Source organism: Triticum urartu, chromosome 4, assembly GCF_003073215.2.
Source record: "Triticum urartu cultivar G1812 chromosome 4, Tu2.1, whole genome shotgun sequence".
NCBI lineage: Eukaryota > Viridiplantae > Streptophyta > Magnoliopsida > Poales > Poaceae > Triticum > Triticum urartu.
The window spans coordinates 452934810-452957065 of NC_053025.1; the positions used below are offsets into that span (position 1 = coordinate 452934810).

Genomic DNA, 22256 nt, shown 5'->3' on the forward strand with positions numbered 1-22256 from the left:
AATCATGTTTCTTTTCTGGTGAGCATGGCATTTGAGAAATAATTTAATTTTTTGGGAAGGGGAAAGAATCCGTTAATGCCTCTGCACATTTTCTGGACAATTTTTGGACCACTTTCAAGTCTAGTCAGGACACCGCTCAATTGGACGCTAGCAACAAAGGTAAGGAGAAAGTGAGCGGAGTTGCAGCGAATTACGCACCGTTAAAAGATCATGTGGTGTGGACTCCTTTCCCTAATGATCATATCAAGATCAATGTTGACGCCAGTTTTGTGGAGAGTACTAATGCAGACAGTGTGGGGGTCGTAGCTCGTAATTCATCTGGAGATATTATTGTTTCTTCGTGGGACTTTATTGATTGGTGTACCAGTGTGAATGAAACCGAGCTCCGCGCGTGCCTCGCAGGACTTTATATAGGTATCACCCTTCACCAATCTATTATTTTAGAGACCGACTGTGCTTTCGTACATTCGTTTCTTGCAAATAAGAAGCTTGATAGGTCCTCTCTGACTGATCTGAAGGATGAGGCTCTGAGTATATCTAGGATGATCCAAAATTTTAATATTGCAAAGATAAGTCAGACTGCCAATGGGGTGGCACATGAAATTGCTAAGTTTAGCTTTAGTACTAGGTCCGATGGGATTCTTTTTAATTCTGTTCTGCCTTGCGTGGTGTATGCTGTAACGAATGATTGTAAGAACTTTTCTTTGGCTTAATTAATATATAGGGTGTTTAAAAAAATACTAGTGATGTTTATAGATTTAAACCTAAAGGAATTCTTTGGATAGATTTTCCTCTATGCAAAATACCCCCCCCCCTCCCATCAAACTTTGACCGACTGATCCCTTATTTGTGCAAATTAGTTATGTACTCCCTCTGTCCTAAAATAAGTGTCTCAACTTTATACTAATTTTAGGACAAAGTTATACTAAAATTAAGAACGTATTTTGGGACAGAAGGGTTACAAATTAGGAAACATTATGTTCAATTTCTTCGGAGGAAGTTGAGGACATTTCCTAGATTTTTTTAGAAAAGGAGGATATACCCCGGCCTCTGCATCTGGATGATGCATGCAGCCATATTATTAATTATTTACAAAGACCATACAAGGTGATACATCAATAAGCCTGAAGCCATCATCTTGGCAACACCGTTGTTACTCCTATCCACTTGATGAAGGCATGCCGAATGTCCGGGCCTAATACCAAATAGACATTGTATCAAAGCCTAACATCTAAAGCCGGGTGTCCCATCCAAGACACTACCTGGATTGGGTCCCACACCGGTCTGGCACACTCCCAATGAGCACCGCACGCTGCAAGGGCCGTCACCTCCATCGTCCCTCGGTCCATCCTCAGAGCAGAACTGAAGCACCGACCTTGCCAGGCCTATCTGCCATCAACGCCACCATGACGCCAGACAACTTCCTCCTCCTGCACGAGTCCATCTCCGCACATCAGACGCCGAGTCTCCACAGCGCCACGCCGCCGAGATCCGCCGCCATCAATGTGCAAGATGAAGCACCGCTCCACCAAAGTCGTCGTCCTCTAGTCTCTCAAGCCCGTGTGCACCTCCAAGAATGACGCCCCCAGGGGGGAAACGACACTAGAGAGCCGCCACCATCCGATCTACTGATTTAGGGTTTCCCCCGGAGGTAGCAGAGAGTGGCATTAAACTTCTCCACGACGATGCCTTCAGGAAGGAAACGGTGCAGACAGCGTCGCCATCGCCGGCCTTGGCAATAGCCAAAAGCAGGTTTTCACCCAGATCTGATCGAAGACCTTCATCTCTCATGCACGGGTCGCCACCATCCTTGCCGGGATCTGGATGATCCCGCTGCCAGATCTCAGTAAGGAGAAGCCCCCCCCCCCCCCCCCCCCCCCCCCCCCCCCCCCCCCCCGCCGAGACCCGTCGGCCGAGCATGGGAGGCCGCGCCCACGCCCGCAGACCAAATCCGCGATGGATCCGTGCCTGCGCCGCCGCCCCGGAGTCAGCCCCGCGCACAGCCGCCACCGCCTGCTGAGGCCCGCCGCCACGCGCCGCGCGTCCCGCCACCGTTCGCCGAGGCCTGCCACCTCGCGCCAAACCGCGAGCGCCGCAGGACACCGCTGCCTGCCGCCTAGATCCGCCGCTCGCGGAGGAAGGGGAGCCGGGAGAGGGAGTCCCCCCGCCGCCGCCGTATGCCACGCGGGTTTCACCCGGGGGCGTCATCCGGCGGCGGCGCGAGGAGAGGAGGAGGAGAGGGCGGCGGCGGCGGCGCCTAGGGTTGGAGAGCCCCCGAGTCGCCCAGGGCGAGGGCGACACGCGGGACGCGAGGACATTTCCTAGATGCATGTTGAATTGCGGTCTATGGATATAAGGTAGTGATGTCTATATGTTTCATAACATATATGATTTGACATAAAATGCAATTTAGTCGATACACAGCTGTAATTTTGATTCCATACCAATAATTGTGATTCCTATGTAGCATGGGTATGAAGCGTTTTGTTTGCATATACAATTCTCATGAATTTTAAGCACACGTCAATTTTCTCTACCGTTGCAACACATGAGCATGTTTGCTATTAGTAATCAATGTGTGCGCTGTTGTTTGGCATTCAAAGATCGATGTACATCCACATCAATCATGTCTCTCTATACCGCTCACATAACGCATCCACAGCGAAATTCAGAGGAAAATAATTAATACCAACACTGCATCTGCAGCAGCTGGCCAAATGCAGTAATAGTCCAGTACGGTTGCTATTGGTAGAAGAGCAAGGTGTAGAAGAGCTGGTTCCAGGTGTCCGGTAGGCCCGGGAGGCACCAGTGGCTGCAGTCGGCGGAGCCGGCCGGGTTGCCGCGCTGCGCCGGCGAGAAGTCTCCGCTGTAAACCGACGGGTGCGCGTCCTTCCGCAGCGCCGACAGCGCCGTGATGTCGAGCAAACGGACCGGGCTTTTCATGCCCTGCAGCACCGTTTTCGTCACCTGCTCCTGGCCCATCGGCTGCGCCGTGGAGTTGAGCCCAGTCAATGGGACCGTCTCCCCGTAGCAGTTCTTGGACACCGGGTTGGGCCACTCCTTGGAGCTGCTCGAGCCCAAGCCATACAAAAAACTCGCGTTAAAAGTACTCTAGTATACAGTGTAATACAGGGTGTGAGCCATGTGTGATTACTGAGATCGGTGCAGTGCAGAGGAGTTAAGTTAGTACCTGTAGTGGGTGGGCGACATGGACTGGAAGAAGACACGGGTCTTGGCCGGGTCGACGTTGAGGTCCACCCAGTTGGCCCATGTGGTCATCCCGCGCTGGAACGCCACCATCCGATCCATGTCCTCCGAGTACCGCCCGCCCTCCCCCATGTAATCCCACCTGCAAACAATTTTAGCAGGTGCACTCGGTAAACGAAGCTAAACTGGAGAGAAAGAAACTGGGCGGGCGTACGTACCCCTGGAGCGCGCCGGTGTGCGTCCACCAGTGGCCGGAGTTGAAGGAGAGCACGTCGGCGCCGCGCCACGCCTGGGCGTTCTCGGCGATGTCGTCCAGCATCAGGACCCGTTTCCCCTGCACCACGTCGATGTCCACCAGGTACGGCGCGCGGTAGAAAGACACCACCAGCTCGTACTCCTGCCGGGCTGGTATTAGTAAATTCGCCCAAATTTCCCCAACAAGAAGAATATCGAGCGCGTGTAGGTGCATGGATTGCACACGTACGTACCATGAACTTGTAGGTGTGGAGAGGGTCGGCGGAGACGAGCTGCGACGGCGACTGCGGCGCGGCGGCGTGCAGCAGGCAGACGAGCGACTCCCACTGGTTACGGCCCAGCGAGTCCCCCACGAACATCACCGTCTTCCCCTTCATCCGCGTCAAAAAGTCCGCGCCGTCAAACCTACGTACAGCGCTACTCATGTCACCAAGACATACGTACCACCACATCTCTGCAGCATGCATGTCATGTACGCCCATGGCGCAGTTTATGTACAGTGACGTATACATACGCACGTACCTGGGTAGCTCGCAGCTGGCCGGCTTCCAGCGGTACCGGAGGTAGTCGGAGTCCGGGCGGCCGTAGAGCTGGCAGTTGAACTCCGCGTCTATGACCGGGCACTTGTACCCGGTGTAGGCTGCCTCCGCCGCGGAGCCGTCGTCGCGGACCCAGCTGCCGCTGAAGACGTCGCAGCCCTTGGGGCCGGGCAGGACGTCGCGCCGGTGGCGCCGCGCGAGCCCGACGGCGAGCGCCGAGGCGGACAGCGAGAGAGCGTGGAGGAGCAGGACGGTGAGCACGGAGCTCTTGCACAAGAGCAGCATCTTCTTCCACAAAGAGAAGAGAAGGAAAGGGAAAGCAAGGCCACCTTTCCTCCGGCGGATTTATACCACCGACCGACGAATCGATCACGAGGCAACCCAGCCGCGATTAACTCTCTTGTGCGGCGGATTAGCGACGTCGGAAGCGGCTCGTGAATGAAGAGAGAATTGTTAGGAGAGCGACTGGGCAGGGCAGGGGAGGTGTGCATGTGAGGGTAAGATCGAGTTGTCGATGGATTCGTGATCGTCTTAGCATTAGCAGTGGGGCACTACGTACAATGGAATCTATGGATTTGTTGTTTGCCCTTCCCTTTGGTGCACGTAGACGTGGCCTTGGGTGCATGGAAAGATTTGAGTTTTGGAATTCGTGCGCGCATCGAAATGGAATGTTTTATGTCTGCACTGCACGCACCGTCGAACGCGGAAAGCTTGTTTTTGGAATCCGGGGTAGATTTTTTCTTCCCTTCCCTTCCTTTTCCCCGTCTATTTGAGGCAGCGAATCTGAGCTGACAAGATGGCACAGTAGGCTGGACTATTTGCACGTTGTCACGGGCCAAGCTAGTCCCCTCCCGATAGTCTAGTGGCTGCCATGGGTCCATGCTGGATGTCGGATCGGGAAATATCTGCAGCTTGTGGCCGCATGCACTCCAAGGAACAGAAGAACGACTGAGACAGTGGACCAGTTTTGGCACCAGTAACCACAGTAATTTTACCTCCCTCGGTTAACCTGCTCTTGTGTAAAAGTAGCTCCGTGGCAAGTGTTCTTTCTTTTGAGAATTAAAGAGACGGCAATATCTTGATTCTCTGTTTCATGCCCTTTTTGGGCGCCTTGCCCTAAAGGCTGTGACTTTTGGAGGAAGTTTGCATTTCACAAGAAAGTGATATGCGGTGATAATATGCTTTCCTTCTTGCTTGACTTTTTCATGCAAGGAGGAGGATTGAACGACCACGGTCTTTAGCTGCAATGGATGGGACTGGGTCTCTCGAGATTTGTTCCACCGATTTGGTTGCCGGGCTCCTGGCAGAAATTGCCATGCATGAGGCTCATTTTTCTTCTAAAAAAAATAATTCCCCCAGGGACAACCATGGGTAACAGTTATTGTGATCAGAATATGGACTTTGAAATAATAAATAAAAGGCTACGTGCATCACTCGAAGCAAAGACTGAAAGGCATTCCCTACCTCTTTTCACGAAAAAAATACATCACTGAACCACACACAGAGAAAGAAGATGCGAGTGAACTGAAAGGCATAGAGAGTTTACGACGAGCAAGAAAAAAATTGACATCATCAACTCGTGGACCCTCTGCTCTGCTTTGACAGCCATCGATAAGAGCAACTTTAGCAGTCATTATATAGGCTCGATCATAATAATAAGTGTTATTATGATGATTTTGGGCGAACATTCCACTCTAGCAGAGCCGCTACTCAATTCCGGATTGTCCTAATTTATGGAGGACGCTTCATATCGAGCTCCCGAGTCACCATGTTTGAAGGCAATGGGGTGTTGCTTTGAAGCGTGTTCCATTGCCAATGACATAGACGGGCAGACGACCATGGCATCGGGAAGCGGGTCAATTAATGGTAGATGCCACCTACCCCACTGTCATGTGCCCCTTCCCACCATGTTTTCTTGTAGCTTGCGCTCTTTCCCACCAACTTTTCCCGTCGTCGCCACGTTTTTTCACCACCCACCACTATAAAAAGGTCTACACTCACCACTTCCACCATGACGCACGGAGCTCCTCTTTCTTTCTACTTCCCTCTCCACTTTTACCCGAACATTTCCACTTCGATTTGTCTGGGTTCCGCTATTGGAGGAGGAGGAATGGCTTCTCAATGAGGAGCAAGTGGCGGAGGAGTCCGCCGGCATCGTTGATTAGGAAGGGTGGGATCACTGCAATGCGGAGAAGGCAGCACAGGAGGATCCCACCTTCCTCATTGAGTGTCCGAATTGGGGTCCCAAAACGCACACCATCGTTTAGGAATTCGAGAACGAGTACGTGCAGATCCCATACTCCCGTATGGGCAATAGAGGCCTCTCCCGTGCCACGTGCAACGCCGGCTCCCCATCACCTCACTGTTGAGGAGGCACATGATGAGCGTAAGCTACCGATACATCCATTTTGCATCATGTTTTCCAACGGTTTTTTTTATCGTTTTAAAGTTATATTTCACTTTTTGACACAATTCTAATGCCTTTTCTCTCTTAAATTGCAAGTTACATCACAAGAGGGAGATTGCCGGCAGCTGGAATTCCGGACCTGAAAAGAGCTACAGTAGATATAGCTATTCTGCTGAGTTCCAAATGATCTAAAAACTTACGGAGATTTATTTTGGAATATATAAAAAATACTGAAACAAAAATATACCAGAGAGGGCCCACCATAGGCCCACAAGCTCAGGTGTTGCACCCTCCCCTCGGCACGCCCTGAAGCCCATCTTCTGCTATATGAAGTCATTTTCCCTACAAAATCAAAAGAAGACTTTTGGGAAGAAGCACCGCCATCTCGAGGCAGAACCTGGGCAGGAGTACTTTTGCTCTCCGATGGAGCGATTCTGTCGGGGACACTTCCCTCTGGGAGGGGGAAATCGAAGCCATCCTCATCGCCAGCGCTCCTCTCTTCATGGGAGGACTCATCTCCATTAACATCTTCACCAGCACCATCTCATCTCCAAACCCTACTTCATCTCTTGTATCCAATCTTTGTCTCAAATCTCAGATTGGTACATGTGGGTTGCTAGTAATGTTGATTACATCTTGTAGTTGATGCCAGTTGGTTTACTTGGTGGAAGATTATATGTTCAGATTGTTAATTATATATTTATCTACTCTAATCATGAACATGAATATGTTTCGTGAGTAGTTTTGTTTGTTCTTTAGGGCATGGGAGAAGTCTTGTTATAAATAATCATGTGAAGTTAGTTTTAGTTCAATGTTTTGATGATATTTATGTTGTTCTTCCTCTAGTGGTACTGTGTGAACATCGACTACATGACACATTACCATGTTTGGGCCTAGGGGAAGGCATTGTGGGATTAGTTTCTAGATGATAGGTTGTGGGAGTGACAGAAACCAAAACCCTAGTTTATGAGTTGTTCTGTAAGGGGTTGATTTGGATCCATATGTTTCATGCTGTGGTTAGATTTATCTTAATTCCTTTCTCATAGTTCTGGATGCTTGTGAAAGGGGGTAGTCATAAGTAGGTTGTTTGTTCAAGTAAGAACATCACCTTACCTCCGGTCCACCCACATAACAACTTATCAAAGTAGTGAACACGAATCCATGAATCATGAGGAAAATAACTAGACGAATTCTCATGTGTCCTCTAGAACGTTTTGATCACTATAGGAAGTACTTCCGGCTTGTCCTTTGCTATAGTAAGGATTGGGCCACCTTTCTGAACCTTATCTTAATTGTTGCTCATAAGGTAAACGGGCATAACAGACGACCCAACGTGCAGAAGCAAACGGACTAATGTCCATTTTGTCCACTTTCGACTCATTCCCGGCCCAACTTTCGGCCGCGTTTGTAGTCCAATGGACATGCACGGGCGGGCGCGGTGTGCGCCCTAGTCCCCCTGGCCTGTCCGTCGGGGACACAACCATTTTCATCTTCCACTGCCCTTCCCTCCGCCCCTGCCATCGCTGCGGCCACCCCCATACCCGCCCGCGTCGCCTTCCATCAAGGTCGTCCGCCCCACAACCAGCCATCCCCATCCCATGCTCGCGTTTCAAAAGAGCTTTTTGTCAGCATCGTGATTCCTTATTGCCGGTGGGAGAGAAGCTACGACCGTCAGCGCCGCCCATCGACCCCAATAACTTCCGGCAGGCGCTGCATCGACACACGACGCCCACCCACCAACACCAACCTTTCTTCACTTCCTCGACTTGCTATTTCCTGCCGCGTCTCCACCACGACCGCAAGGTGTTCGACACTTTGCTCGGAAGGTAGAGTGGATAGCGGGGTGAGTATTTCTTTCACAATTTCATTTGTTCATCGCGTCCTTGGATGATGAAGAGCTTGTGGTGGTTGCATTGGTCGTCCACGACCACATTAGTAGGAAGTGTCCTTGGTTCAAGGGATCAATCCCCGGCCATACTTCGGCCTTGAATCGCAATAGGAAGAGAGGCCACACTCTTCGGAGTAGCGCTGAATGTTAGCTAATACATGTTGTTAATCTCACTATTTGCCAAAGTAGTTTACAGTCAATATGCTCTGTTTGAGAAGCTTCCTTGCCCTGTTCTGCACTCAATCTGGTTAGCTGAGATGGCATGCCATGCCCGATTAGTTGCTAAAATATCCTGCCATATATTTATTGTGACATAGATTGCCATGGTCTAGTAGCCAATCTGTTAGGTGAAATAGCTCTACACCATTTTATACTTGATCTTTTGTTGTTGAGATGGCCTTCGATGGCTGTGTGCTCGACCTCATTGACTGCTGAAACAGCCTGCCATAATTTAGCACTCAAATCTGTTTGCTGAATTAGCTTTACATGTATTTTGTTACTTAGATCTGCTTGTCCAAATATCTTGCCATAGCTTTAGACATCGACCTAGGTATTTTTTTCTGGACTTCATAAAAAAGCTTATATGTTTTTCCTGTAATATCTAGTAGAAGAACTAATTTATATGTCTAACAGATGGACAAGAATTAGATAACTTCTTCTCGAAGCTTCTCCGTTGCATATGTCGAGGGGGTTGAAAACTTCATGAACTTTATCAGAGCTGAGTACGGTGGTCCGAAATCAGATGTGCTCTGCCCGTGTAGCAGTTGTATGAATTCAGTTAGAAGACCCCCGTCAACTGTGCAAAATCATCTACACTTGTATGGGATGTCGGTCACATATACTAGGTGGGTTCATCATGGTGAAGCTGTGAACGTCAATGTTACTGACTATGTGGAAGCAACAGATCACCATCTTGATCTGCCTGATGCTTAGGTGGAAGAGGAGGAGGTGGTGGTGGTGGCGAAGCCAGTGAGTTTGACCAACATTGAAACAATTCTATGAAATGCTCGTGCATTTCGTGAACTTTCACCTGCAGAAGAAAAATGGTGGGCCCGCATGTTGGAACAATGCAACGTGGTTGTCACCCCAGGAAATAAGCTGTCAGTATTCTTAGCTATGGTCACCTTTCTTCAGGTGAAGACATCTGAGCGGATGACCAACAAATCATTCGATGCGATGTTGGTTGCTTTCCGCGAATCTTTCCCAGATGCGTCTGAGCTGCCACACACCTACAGTAAAATGAAGAATTTCCTTCGTGTAGTTGGAATTGGATATGATATGATCCATGTTTATAAGAATAATTGTGTTCTGTTCCGGAAGGATTATGCCAACTTAAGTGAATGCCCAAAATGCAAATCATCAAGATGGAAAGATGGCAATGCTGTGAAGAGGATTCCTCATAATGTTCTGAGACATTTTCCAACAATACCAAGATAACATAGGTTGTTTCATGATGCTGAAACAAGAGAGGATGTAGTGTGGCATTCTGGGAACTAGGAGTACAAAGATCAGAGTGTAATGAGCCATCCATCTCATGGTAGTGACTTGAAAAGCTTCAATCAGAAACACAAAAAGTTTGTTACTGACCCAAGAAATATTAGACTTGGCTTAGCTTCATATGGATTTAACCCATTTGGCCACCAGAGCGCCACATATAGCATGTGGCCAGGGCTTGTTATCACATACAACATGCCTCCAAATGTCTGAACCAAAGAATCAAACTACATGATGGCCTTGCTCATCCCAGGTCCAAAAAGTCTTGGAAAGGATTTTGATTTATTCATGGAGCCTCTTGTGGAGGAACTTCGGGTGTTGGGGGGGGGGGGGGGGTGTTCTCACTCGAGACCTATATAGCAGCCCACCAGCTGATTTCTTTCTATGTGCTGTTATAATTTGGTGCATCCATGATTATCCAACTTTGGGCACTATGTCAGGGCGAATGACACATGGTTACAATGCATGTGTTCGCTCTGGCAGGAATCCGCTGTCATACGTAATACTTAGCAAGATCTGTTACATTGGACACCATCGTTTCCTTGCCAAGGACAAGTCATGTCCTACAAAATACCGAATATATGTGTTCAATGCAAAGCATGAAAACCGTGATGTTCCAAAGAGGCTCACTGTCGATGAGTTGCAAGTGGAATTAGAGAAGGTTAGGCATATTACAACAGGAAACCATCCTAATAATGGTAGCGGGAAAAGGAAGCGTGGCAGGGCAGAAGAGAGATTATTGTTTACCCGTAGGTCCACTTTGTGGTACTTTGAGTATTGGAAAGATTTGGATCTGCGGCATAATCTTGATGTGATGCACATCGAGAAAAATATATGTGACAACATTATCGGCACACTTCTTAATATTGAAGGCAAGATGAAAGATACTTTAAAATCTAGGATTGATTTGACACACCTAGGTATCAGAAAGGGTTTACAGGTGGAAGATGATGGTAAACCACGGGATATGGCACCAGTTGTGTACGTCTTGGACAAGGTAAAAATAAAAGAATTCTGCGAGGTCTTGTCACGTGTGAGATTCCCACATGGATTTGCTTCCAACCCTAAAAGGAGAGTCAGTGCAGACGGAAACAAGGTACAAGGGTTGAAAACTCATGACTGACACATCCTACTTCAAAGGGTTTTACTATTATCCTTAGAGGATTGGGCTGCCCTGACTTATATAGAGCAGTTGCAGAGTTGGGACAATTCTTTAGGGAACTTTGTAGTAGAAATATCAGGAAGATGCTCGGGAGCATCTTAGAGACAAGATACCAACTATCCTATGCGACCTTGAGAAAATATATTGTCCGGCCTTCTTTAATGTGATGGTTCATTTGGCTATTTATCTACCTGATGAGGCACTACTTATAGGTCCAGTACAGTATGGCTGGATGTACCCTATTGAAAGGCAGCTAGTGTCGTGGTTCTAACTCTGACAGTTAGGTAGGGGGTATGTATGGAGAGGCTAGATCTCAGCTATGGAGAAGTTGTAAATACACCAGGATGTACGAGTTCAGGCCCTTCGCGGAGGAAGTAACAACCCTACGTCTCGGTGCCCGGAGGCGGTCGACTGGATTATGTGTGTATGAATTACAGGGGTGCCAACCCCTGCTACTGAGGAGTGGGGTGGCTTATATAGAGTTCGCCAGACCCCTCCGGTCCTCAGTAATGCAGGGTTAAAATACATTAAGACTGGGCGTTACTGGTAACGTCCCTATTAAAGTGCTATGATGACCATAAAGACTACTTAATGGCCGACCGTTTGCTTGCGGAGTGACTTTAGATCTCCTGTCATTCGAGTGGTTGGCTTCGTAGTCGAGTGGTAGCTTCCTGGTCGAGTGTCTTGAATCCGTCGAGTGGGATACCTTCAAGTCGATTGAAAGGTGACTTCTTCCAGGGATGTCCTTGGGTAGGGCTCTTAGGACAGGTCCATGCCCCTACCCTAGGTACATAGCTTCATCATTAGCCCCCGAATGGATCGAGGTTCGAGTGGGGAAGGAGTTGGGGGGTCCTTCCGACTGGTTCTTAGCGTTATATGAATGTCTTATACTGGATCAATCGTCACAGATGACGTTGTCAACTTCTTTCGGTCACCTTGATCCATTCTTGGTATCTCGTCGAGTGAATTTCCTTACTTGTGGAATACCGAGTGCCGGCACGAGCGGGCTCTTCAGTTTGATGAGTTGTTCTGCAGCCCGCGGATTTTGCGGGATTTGAATTTCGGGAAGCGAGCGGGACGGGGGCGGCCGAAGTAATCGGATGGGATAGGATGGAAGCTCCTCGATCTCCGCGCCACCTTTTTCGCCACGTACCACGCGCGCGCCTGTTGCGGGATTTGACAGGATCGCCTGGGCCTACCGGTCAGCCACTCGGAAGCGGCTCCTTATAAGTTGCCGGCTCGGGGCTCCCCAACAGTGTGCTCTCGCCTTTCCTTCTCCCCCCGCAAGGTCCTCTGCCACCTCCGCTCCCACCCTAGCGCCGTAGGCCCGTTCGAGCCTCGCCGGCGACGATGGTGAAGGACAAGACGTCGGCTTTGGAGCGCGCGAAGAAGGCGGCGGTGCAGGGGAAGGGGAAGAAGTCCGCTCGGGGCGGATCTTCCTCGAGGACTGCTCTGCCCAGGGATTGGATCCAGGGCGACTGGATGCCCTTGGTGATTCGGCAGGAAGATCTTGACGACATGGTCGAGGGGGGAGTCATCCCCCATGAAGCTGCGCGTCTCTCGGGGGGAGAAGTCGAACCCCAACCTCGTGACGGTGAGTGCGTCCTCCTCGCCACCCATATCGATCGCGGATTTTCTCTACCTCCTCATCCTTTTTTCCGGAGCTTTTTGAACTTCTTCGGAGCGCAGCTCCATCATTTCACTCCCAATTCCATCGTGTATCTTGCGGCTTTCGTTTCCTTGTGCGAAAGTTTCTTGGGTTGCCGCCCTCATTGGGGACTCTTTAAACACATCTTCACTTGCCGTTCCCAATCGGTAAAGAAAGCCAAGTCGAGTGACGAACAGACGCAAGTGATCCAGCTATGCGGGGGCCTGGCGATCCAGATGAGGGGTAAAAGTTCTTTTCCGTCTATCACTTTTCCCGAGTCGGTCCGTGGTTGGCAGTCGACCTGGTTTTATTGCCAAGACCAGGTGACCCCAGGGTAGTCGACTGGTCTTCCCCCTTTCTCTCTGGACCGAGCTCAAAAGCCTGCCTCTCTGAAAGTGCTGCCGGAGGAAAAGGCGCAAGTCAAGGTGCTGGTTGGTCGAGTGGTTCAGCTTGTCCGAGACGGCGTGACCGGCATGGACTTGCTGGAGGTCTTCCTTCGGAGGCGCATCCAACCGCTTCAGGCTCGTGACCACCCTATGTGGCTGTACTCAGGTCTCGACGACACCACTCGGGTTCACCCAGAGGAGGTCACCGACGAGATGCTGGAAGGGTGGCTGTCGAGCATCACAGGGAACAAAGACAACCCCGAGGAGCCAGGAGGGTTGTCCCGCTTGACAGTACATACGACGTGGACCAGGTCTGACCTTGTGTTCCCGACTGAGATCTTGCTTTCTTCATTTGCTCTCTTTGAATCGGTCGACTGACTTTCAACTTGTCTTCTATTCTCCAGGCAACTACAGAGATGTACTCGACACCCAACGGAGCACAGGGGCAGGCCGAGGAAGGGGAGGCGAGCGGAGGCGAAAGCGGAGACGAACAGGGGGAGTGGGAGTCTGACGGCGAAGGAGAGGGAGACGACGGTGTCGACTCCAGCGAAGAGGAGGAGGAGGAGGAAGCTGGACCTCCCCGCTCGGAAAGGCGATCCAAGCTTACACACGACCCTGCGCGGGAACGTGGTAAGGCGACTGCTCCCGTTGGGCAGTCGTCGAAGCGCCCTCGGACCTCTTCTCCAGCGCCGACTGAAAAAGCTCCCAAGCACCCCCGCGCGGCGCCGTCCAAGCCACCCAAGGCTCTGCCCAAGATGAGGATGACTGTCCCCACCATTCTGGACGGATCCTTGGTCGATCCACTGAGCCGACTGACGGTCTTTCAAAATTTGTAGTGCTGCTACTTCTGAGATCTCCGCCAAGGACGATGATTAAGAGATGGAAGATGCTGTTACTTCCAACCCTGGTATGATTACTGATGTTCTGTCTTGAATCGACTGACGATTTCTTATAACTCTGGTTGATTGAATTTTTCTCGTAGCTCCTCCTCATGTTATTAGCCTTCCTAACGACGAAGACGAAGCGCCGCTGAGAGTGAGGCGGAACAGGAAAGCATCGGCTGGCGAGACTCCACAATCCACTCCGGCGCCTGAGGCCGTAGCTCGAGACGGTGGCGATACCACCCGGGCTTCTGTGACTTTCGCCAATCCTCTGGCGAGTGCGCGGCCCTCGACGTCGACCGTAAATCCGCCTTCGCTCTTCGCCACACACCACGTCCCTGAGGACCAAGTGGGTGCAGCTAAGGAAGCTATACGCCAGGCAGGCATCATGATGGAGCAGGTCAAGGTGGTTCGAGAAGCCAACCAAGCGGCTTATGACGCGAGTTCAGCTCTTCAGAGTAACGTCCAGGTCAGTCGATTCACTACTTGTTCTGTTAGGGTATGCTGTCTGAAGAATCTCTTTTCTGAAGATCTTTTAAATCTGTACACCCACTCGGTGTTTCTGTTAAGTTTTTTGGTCGAGTGGGGGCACGATGAGTGCACCCACTGGGTGTAGTCCCCGAGACTACGGTGGACTGCTGGCAGTCGACTGTAGTCTTTATATTGCGTTGCTGTAGTTTTACTCCTTCACTCGGTCTGGCCAGGCCATGTCGAATGAAACTGTATCCGGTCGACTGCGGGTAGTCGATTTTTTTTAAACCAGTGGGGGCACGCTGAGTGCACCCACTGGGTGTAGTCCCCGAGACTACTGTTGAATGTTTTTGATTCAGCTGTAGTCTTAGAAACGTCATCATTGTCTCTTGGTTACTCGGAAGCAACTTATCTTGGACCTCTGTCGACTGACTTTTGCAGAAATCCTGTGAACTTGTGGCTCTCTACACTGAGTTGGAGAACAAACAGATCCAGCTCGACCTTGACTTGAAGCTCGCTCAACAGAACCTGCAGAAGGATGGCTGGCGAGGTTTCTCATTCTTGACGAGTGACTTCCCTTTCTTGCTCATTCTTGATGTTGAGTTCACTCGACGTTCTGTAGATGAACTGGAGAAAGCTCTGAAGAAGAAGGATCAAGATCTTGCCGAAGCACAGAAGGAGGCCTCGAGCAAAACGAAGCTTGCAGAAGAGAAACTGACTTCGGTCGGAACTCTTGAACAGGAGAACTCTAGACTGAAAACTGCTCTCGAGACAGCTAATCGAGAGGTCAGCCGACTGAAGAAAGACAAGATGGTTCTGCACGACCAGGCGGGTGAGCTGGCGGGGAAGGTTAACGATCTGGAGGCTTATCTCGGTGGACTCGCCAAGAAGCTGTTCGTCATGCTCGAAGGTAATTATTCCGACCCAGCTGTCTTGCAGTTACCAAGCCCGCGTAAGTCCACTGTCTTATTCTTGAATCATGTTTGCAGAATTCTGCCAGAGCTTCGAAGAGGAAACCAGTCGAGTGGAGCCAGGCTTGGATCCCGCCAATTCTCTCGTGAAGGATGAGGCTGCTATGAACATGCTCCGACTGGAGTCTCGTGTTACCAGCGTTGTTGACTATCTTGCTCGGCTGAAGGTTGCGATGTCGCGGATCGACACATCACTCTGGCCTGGAACGACGCTTCAGAAGGACCTCGAGTCCCTGATGGTTCGACTGGATGAAGTCCCGGGTCGAGTGGCGGAATGGAAGAAATCTTCTGCTAGATGTGGTGCTGATGTCGCTCTGTCTCTGGTCCACGTCCATTGCAAGGAGGCGCGAGAAGAAAAGCTGGCCGCCATCCAAGTTGCCAATACCAGGAAGCACAGCTTTCAAGACTTCATGGAGACTTTCATTGCTGCTGCTACTCGTATTGCAGACGGGATCGACTTGGACGAGTTCGTCGCCCCTTCCAGTCCTCCGCTTGAGGAATGAAAAACTTTTATGCTTCACTTTAAATTTGCCTCGGAATGCCGAGTGGATTCTGTAACCGTTAAACTCTGTTGAGCCGAGGGCTCGAGTACTTTGATCTAAGGTCTTGGACCTTTGGGTTTTATCCGAACTTGATTTATCGTTGAATATCTTCGGGAATTATCTGCCGAGTGGAACTTGGCCTTCACTCGAAATAACTTCGTATTTGTGGTGCAGCTCCGAAGGAAAAGGTAACAGTCGATTCGCATCTTGCCGTCCTTGTGGATTGGGACGTGTTCCAAACTTAGGCGAGCACTGGGCTGCAGCTAAGCCCCCGAGTGGGAGGTTTGCTTTCCACTTGGTGGAAGTTTTGAACACTTAGGCGAGCACTGGGCTGCAGCTAAGCCTCCAAATGGGAGGTTTGCTCCCCACTCGGTAGGATTTTTGAACACTTAGGTGAGCACTGAGCTGCAGCTAAGCCTCCGAGTGGGAGGTTTGCTTTCCACTTGGTGGGATTTTTGAACACTTAGGCGAGCACTGGGCTGCAGCTAAGCCTCCGAATGGGAGGTTTGCTCCCCACTTGGTAGGATTTTTGAACACTTAGGTGAGTACTGAGCTGCAGCTAAGCCTCGAGTGGGAGGTTTGCTCTCCACTCGGTAGGATTTTTATATACTTAGGCGAGTACTTGGACTGCAGCTAAGCCCCCGAGTGGGAGGTTTTCTCTCCACTCGGTAGGATTTTCAAACACTTAGGCGAGCACTGGGCTGCAGCTAAGCCTCCGAGTGGGAGTCTGGCTCACCACTCGGTAGGATTTTCAAATACTTAGGCGAGTACTTGGACTGCAGCTAAGCCCCCGAGTGGGAGGTTTGCTCGCCACTCGGTAGGATTTTCAAATACTTAGGTGAGTACTTGGACTGAAGCTAAGCCCCCGAGTGGGAGGTTTGCTCTCCACTCGGTAGGATTTTCAAATACTTAGGCGAGTACTTGGACTGCAGCTAAGCCCCCGAGTGGGAGGTTTGCTCTCCACTCGGTAGGATTTTTATATACTTAGGCGAGCACTGGGCTGCAGCTAAGCCCCTGAGTGGGAGGTTTGCTCTCCACTCGGTAGGATTTTTATATACTTAGGCGAGCACTGGGCTGCAGCTAAGCCCCCGAGTGGGAGGTTTGCTCTCCACTCGGTAGGATTTTTATATGCTTAGGCAAGCACTGGGCTGCAGCTAAGCCTCCGAGTGGGAGTCTGGCTCACCACTTGGTAGGATTTTTTGCAAACTTAGGCGAAACGGATTTGCAGCTAAGCTACCCACTGGGGGATTTCGTACGCAAGCAAAAGTGACAGCAATTACAGGAAGAACTGGGACACTCTTGTCTTTGATAAAAATAAACTACAGAAGTTTTTCTTATTACACCTCATCCGAGTGAGAATTCAAGTGTAAAATGGGCGGAGTAGTTCCGCATTCCAAGCTCGTGGCTCGTCGATACGGCGATCAACGTTGTAGAGATGATATGCTCCATTGTGGAGGACTCTGGTGACGATGAAGGGGCCTTCCCAAGTAGGAGCAAGTTTGTGTGGTTTCTGTTGATCCACTCGGAGGACCAAATCTCCTTCTTGGAAGGCTCGGCTCTTCACTTTTCTGGCATGGAATCGACGCAAGTCTTGCTGATAGATGGTCGATCTGATCATAGCCATTTCCCTCTCCTCCTCTAGGAGGTCGACTGCGTCTTGCCGGGCTTACTCTGCTTCGTCTTCATTATAAAGCTCGACTCTGGGGGCGTTGTGAAGTAGATCACTCGGCAGGACGGCTTCGGCTCCGTAAACCAGAAAGAATGGCGTTCTTCCAGTCGACCGGCTCGGGGTGGTTCTCAATCCCCATAAAACTGACGGAAGCTCGTCGACCCAAGCGCCTGCTGCGTGCTTGAGATCACGCATCAGTCGAGGCTTCAGTCCTTTGAGAATCAGACCATTTGCTCTTTCAGCTTGTCCATTCGACTGGGGATGCGCGACCGACGCGTAGTCGACTCGTGTGCCTTGAGAGGCGCAAAAAGCTCTGAACTTGTCTGAATCGAAGTTTGACCCATTGTCAGTGATGATGCTATGCGGGACCCCATATCTGAATATCAACTCTCTGATGAAACTGATAGCAGTGCTAGCATCAAGATTTTTGATAGGCTTGGCTTCAATCCATTTGGTGAACTTGTTGACTGCCACAAGAACATGTGTGAATCCGCTTCTGCCTGTTCTTAGTGGACCAACCATGTCCAGTCCCCAAACAGCGAAGGGCCAGACGAGTGGAATGGTCCTCAGAGCTGATGCTGGTTTGTGCGACATGTTGGAGTAGAACTGGCAGCCTTCACACTTGTCGACTATCTCTTTCGCCATTTCGTTTGCCCTGGGCCAGTAAAAACCCGCTCGGTATGCTTTGGCCGCGATGGTTCGAGAGGACGCATGGTGACCACAGGTCCCCGAGTGGATATCATCAAGGATTATCTGACCTTCTTCTGGCGTTATGCACTTCTGACCGATTCCAGTTGCGCTTTCTCTATACAACTGTCCTTTTATGACTGTGAAAGCTTTAGATCGATGGACGATCTGTCGAGCCTCTTCTTCGTCCTCTGGAAGTTCTTTCCTCAAGATATACGTGATGTATGGTATCGTCCAGTCGGGAGTGATTGCCAAGACCTCCATGACTAGGTTGACCACAGCAGGAATTTCGACTTCAGTCGGATCTGTGGCACTTTTTGGTTGCGGGGCTTCTTCTGTAAAAGGATCCTCCTGGACTGACGGCGAGCGGATGTGCTCCAAAAACACATTGCTGGGAATGGCTTCTCTCTTGGAGCCTATCTTTGCCAGATCATCAGCTGCTTGATTTTTCAGTCGGGGGATGTGATGAAGCTCTAACCCCTCGAATTTCTTTTCTAGCTTTCTTACTGCGTTGCAGTAGCCAGTCATAGCTGGGCTTCTAACGTCCCACTCCTTCATCACCTGATTAACCACCAAATCTGAGTCGCCATAGACCATGAGGCGCCGGACGCCGAGTGAAATGGCCATGCGCAACCCATACAAGAGTGCTTCATATTCTGCTTCATTATTGGAGGAATCGAAGTGAATCTGGAGAACATATCTGAGCTTATCTCCTCGGGGGGAGACCAATACTACCCCAGCACCAGAACCATTCAGCATCTTAGATCCATCGAAGAACATGGTCTAGTGCTCCGAGTGAACTTGAGTCGGAAGCTGCTGTTCAATCCACTCGGCGACGAAATCTGCAATTGCTTGGGACTTGATAGCCTTCTTTGCTTCAAACTTGATATCTAGGGGAAGGAGTTCAATCGCCCACTTCGCCACTCGACCAGTTGCATCTCTGTTGTGCAAAATCTCTGACAGTGGAGCGTCGCTGACGACTGTAATGGAATGGTCAGAGAAGTAGTGTGCAACCTTCTTCGTGGTCATGTAAATCCCATATACAAGCTTCTGGTAATGGGGATATCTTTGCTTCGAAGGAGTCAAAACTTCAGACACATAATATACTGGGCGCTGAACTCTGAAGGCCTTTCCTTCTTCTTCCCGCTCGACCGTAAGTACTGTGCTGACAACTTTTCCCGTGGCCGCAATGTAAAGCAGCAGAGGCTCTTTACTGATTGGGGCAGCAAGCACCGGCTGGGTGGAGAGCAGAGCTTTGAGCTCTGCAAATGCTGCATCAGCTTCTGGAGTCCACTCGAACTTATCAGACTTCTTCATCAGTCGGTAAAGAGGCAACGCCTTTTCACCGAGATGAGAAATGAATCGACTTAGAGCGGCCAAGCAACCTGTAAGCTTCTGGACATCGTGTACACGCACAGGGCGCTTCATCCGGAATATGGCGCCAACTTTCTCGGGATTGGCGTCGATTCCTCGTTCGGAAACGAGAAAACCGAGTAACTTTCCACCTGGAACTCCGAATGTGCACTTTGATGGATTGAGCTTGATATCATATCTCCTGAGGTTAGCAAAGGTTTCGGCAAGGTCAGTCAGTAGGTCGGAACCTTTCCGTGACTTAACCACAATATCATCCATGTATGCTTCTACGTTCCGACTGATCTGAGTGAGCAAACACTTCTGAATCATCCTCATGAACGTGGCTCCAGCATTCTTGAGGCCGAAGGGCATGGTGACATAACAGAAGCACCCGAATGGGGTGATGAAAGCCGTTTTGATCTCGTCGGGTCCATACAGACGGATCTGATGGTACCCTGAATAAGCATCTAGAAAAGACAAACGCTCACACCCCGCGGTCGAGTCGACTACCTGGTCGATGCGGGGGAGAGGGAAATGATCTTTCGGGCAGGCCCGATTGATATGTTTAAAGTCAATGCACATGCGAAGTGACTTGTCCTTCTTGGGGACCATGACAACATTGGCGAGCCACTCGGAGTGGTAAATCTCTCGGATGAACTCCGCTGCTAAGAGCCGAGCCACCTCCTCGCCAATAGCTTTCCTCTTCTGGACGGCGGACCGTCGAAGATGTTCTTTCACAGGCTTGAACTTCGGGTCGACTCGTAGACGGTGCTCAGCCAGCCCCCTGGGAACTCCAGGCATGTCAGAAGGCTTCCATGCGAAGATGTCCCAGTTCTCACGGAGGAACTGGATGAGCGCTTCTTCCTATTTGGAGTCGAGCGTCGTTGAGATGTGAGTCGGAGCAGCATTGGGGTCGGTCGGGTGAATGTGAACTGGCTTAGTTTCACCGGACGACTGAAAAGCTGATTCTGAAGCTGGCTTCTTGGCTCGCAGCAATTCACTCGGATCAGCAGTCTTCTGGTACTCTTGCAGCTCGACTACTGACATCTGAGCATCAACGATCTTTGATCCTTTCTGAAAACACTCCTCTGCTTTCTTCCGATTGCCTGTAACGGTGATCACACCTCTGGGGCCGGGCATCTTCAACTTGAGATACACATAGCACGGTCGAGCCATGAAGCGTGCATAAGCTGCCCGGCCCAGAATAGCATGGTAAGCACTTTGGAAGTCCACAACCTCAAATGTCAACTTTTCCTTGCGGTAATTCTTTGAATCACCGAAAACCACATCGAGAGCAATCTGGCCGAGTGATTCGGCTTTCTTTCCAGGAATGACTCCATGGAAACTCATGTTGCTGGCACTGAGCCTGGACATCGGAATGCCCATCCCTTTCAACATTTCTGCATATAGTATGTTCAGGCTGCTGCCACCATCCATCAGGACTTTGGTCAGTCGAGTGCCTTCGACAACTGGATCGACCACCAGAGCTTGCCTCCCAGGGGTGGCAATGTGCGCAGGGTGATCGGACTGGTCGAACGTGATGGCAGTCTGAGACCACTTCAGGTAGCTAGGTGTTGCTGGGGCAACCATATTCACTTCATGGTTAATGACTTTCAGTCGACTTTTGCTTTCGACATCAGCAAAAATCATCAAGGTGGAATTGACTTGGGGGTATCCATCGTCACTATCTTCTTTGTCCTCAACTCTGTCTGACTCTTTTTCCTTGTCTTTGGACTGCTTGCCCCGAAACTGCTGGATCAGGAGCCGGCACTGTCGAGTGGTATGCTTTGGGTAAATAAGATTACCCTCTTCATCTTTCTTGGTGTGGATGTGACATGGCAGATCCAAAACATCATTTCCATCTTGATCCTTGACTTTCTTGGGGTTCCAGGGCCCCTTGGGTTTTCCCTTGAATTTTCCCTGGGTTACGGCCAGGGCCTCCCCGGGAGCGGCTGGCTCGACCTTCCGCTTCTGCTTCCGACTGGAATTGCCTCCTGTTTCCTGGGCGACTGCTTTCTGCTTGCCACTCCTGAGTCGATCTTCATCTTCTCCGTTAGCATATTTGGTGGCAATTTCCATCATCCGATTCAGAGACATTTCTCTGGTCCGACCGAACTTCAGGTTCAACTATCTGTTCTTGGTGCCTTCTTTAAAGGCACAAACTGCTTGGTGATCTGGTACATTCTCAACTGTGTGATGCAAAGTGATCCACCTCTGGATGTAATCCCTCAGAGTTTCACTCGGTTTCTGCACGCAAGACCGCAATTCTGTAAGGCCTGCCGGTCGCTTGCATGTTCCTTCAAAGGCCGTGACAAACACTCGAGAGAGATCCTCCCAAGTGTAGATGCTGCTGGGTGCTAACTGATTCAGCCACGCTCTGGCTGAGCCCTCTAACAGGAGAGGCAAATGCTTCATAGCCACCTCATCATTGCCGCCACCAATCTGGACAGCCACTCGGTAGTCTTCGAGCCAAGTGTCAGGCTTAGACTCGCCGGTGAACTTGCTGACTCCAGTCGCCAACCGGAAGTTGGGAGGAATCACTGCGGCCCTGATGGCTCGACTGAAACACTCTGGCCCCGAAACACGTACTCTGCTGCTGGCAGGCGCATCTCTATTGTGGCCTTCTCGGTGAGCTCTGTTCCTGTCAACCAGACCCTGAATGAGGATGGGCCTCGCATCAAAGCCTGGGTCCCTGG

At 50.4% G+C, this 22256-nt stretch overlaps 1 protein-coding gene across 1 annotated transcript; it reads right to left on the reverse strand.

Moving 5' to 3' along the window:
• Positions 1–2506: 2506 nt before the first annotated feature.
• LOC125552012 (protein PMR5-like) lies at positions 2507–4612 on the reverse strand. The gene is made up of 5 exons (XM_048715457.1): positions 3985–4612; positions 3696–3867; positions 3426–3604; positions 3191–3349; positions 2507–3067 (listed from the first exon to the last, which is right to left on the reverse strand). The coding sequence occupies exons 1-5, from the start codon at positions 4284–4286 to the stop codon at positions 2743–2745; spliced, it is 1137 nt and encodes a 378-aa protein (XP_048571414.1). The 5' UTR covers positions 4287–4612; the 3' UTR covers positions 2507–2742.
• Between the last annotated feature and the right edge of the window lie 17644 nt (positions 4613–22256).

Excerpts from the sequence above, each read along its gene's own strand:
- LOC125552012 (XM_048715457.1), bottom strand. The coding sequence starts at position 4,286 with ATGCTGCTCTTGTGCAAGAGCTCCGTGCTCACCGTCCTGCTCCTCCAC. Across the intron at positions 3,350-3,425 it reads CACACCGGCGCGCTCCAGGG|GTGGGATTACATGGGGGAGG; the intron begins GTACGTACGCCC and ends AATTGTTTGCAG. Across the intron at positions 3,068-3,190 it reads ATGTCGCCCACCCACTACAG|CTCCAAGGAGTGGCCCAACC; the intron begins GTACTAACTTAA and ends GGGCTCGAGCAG.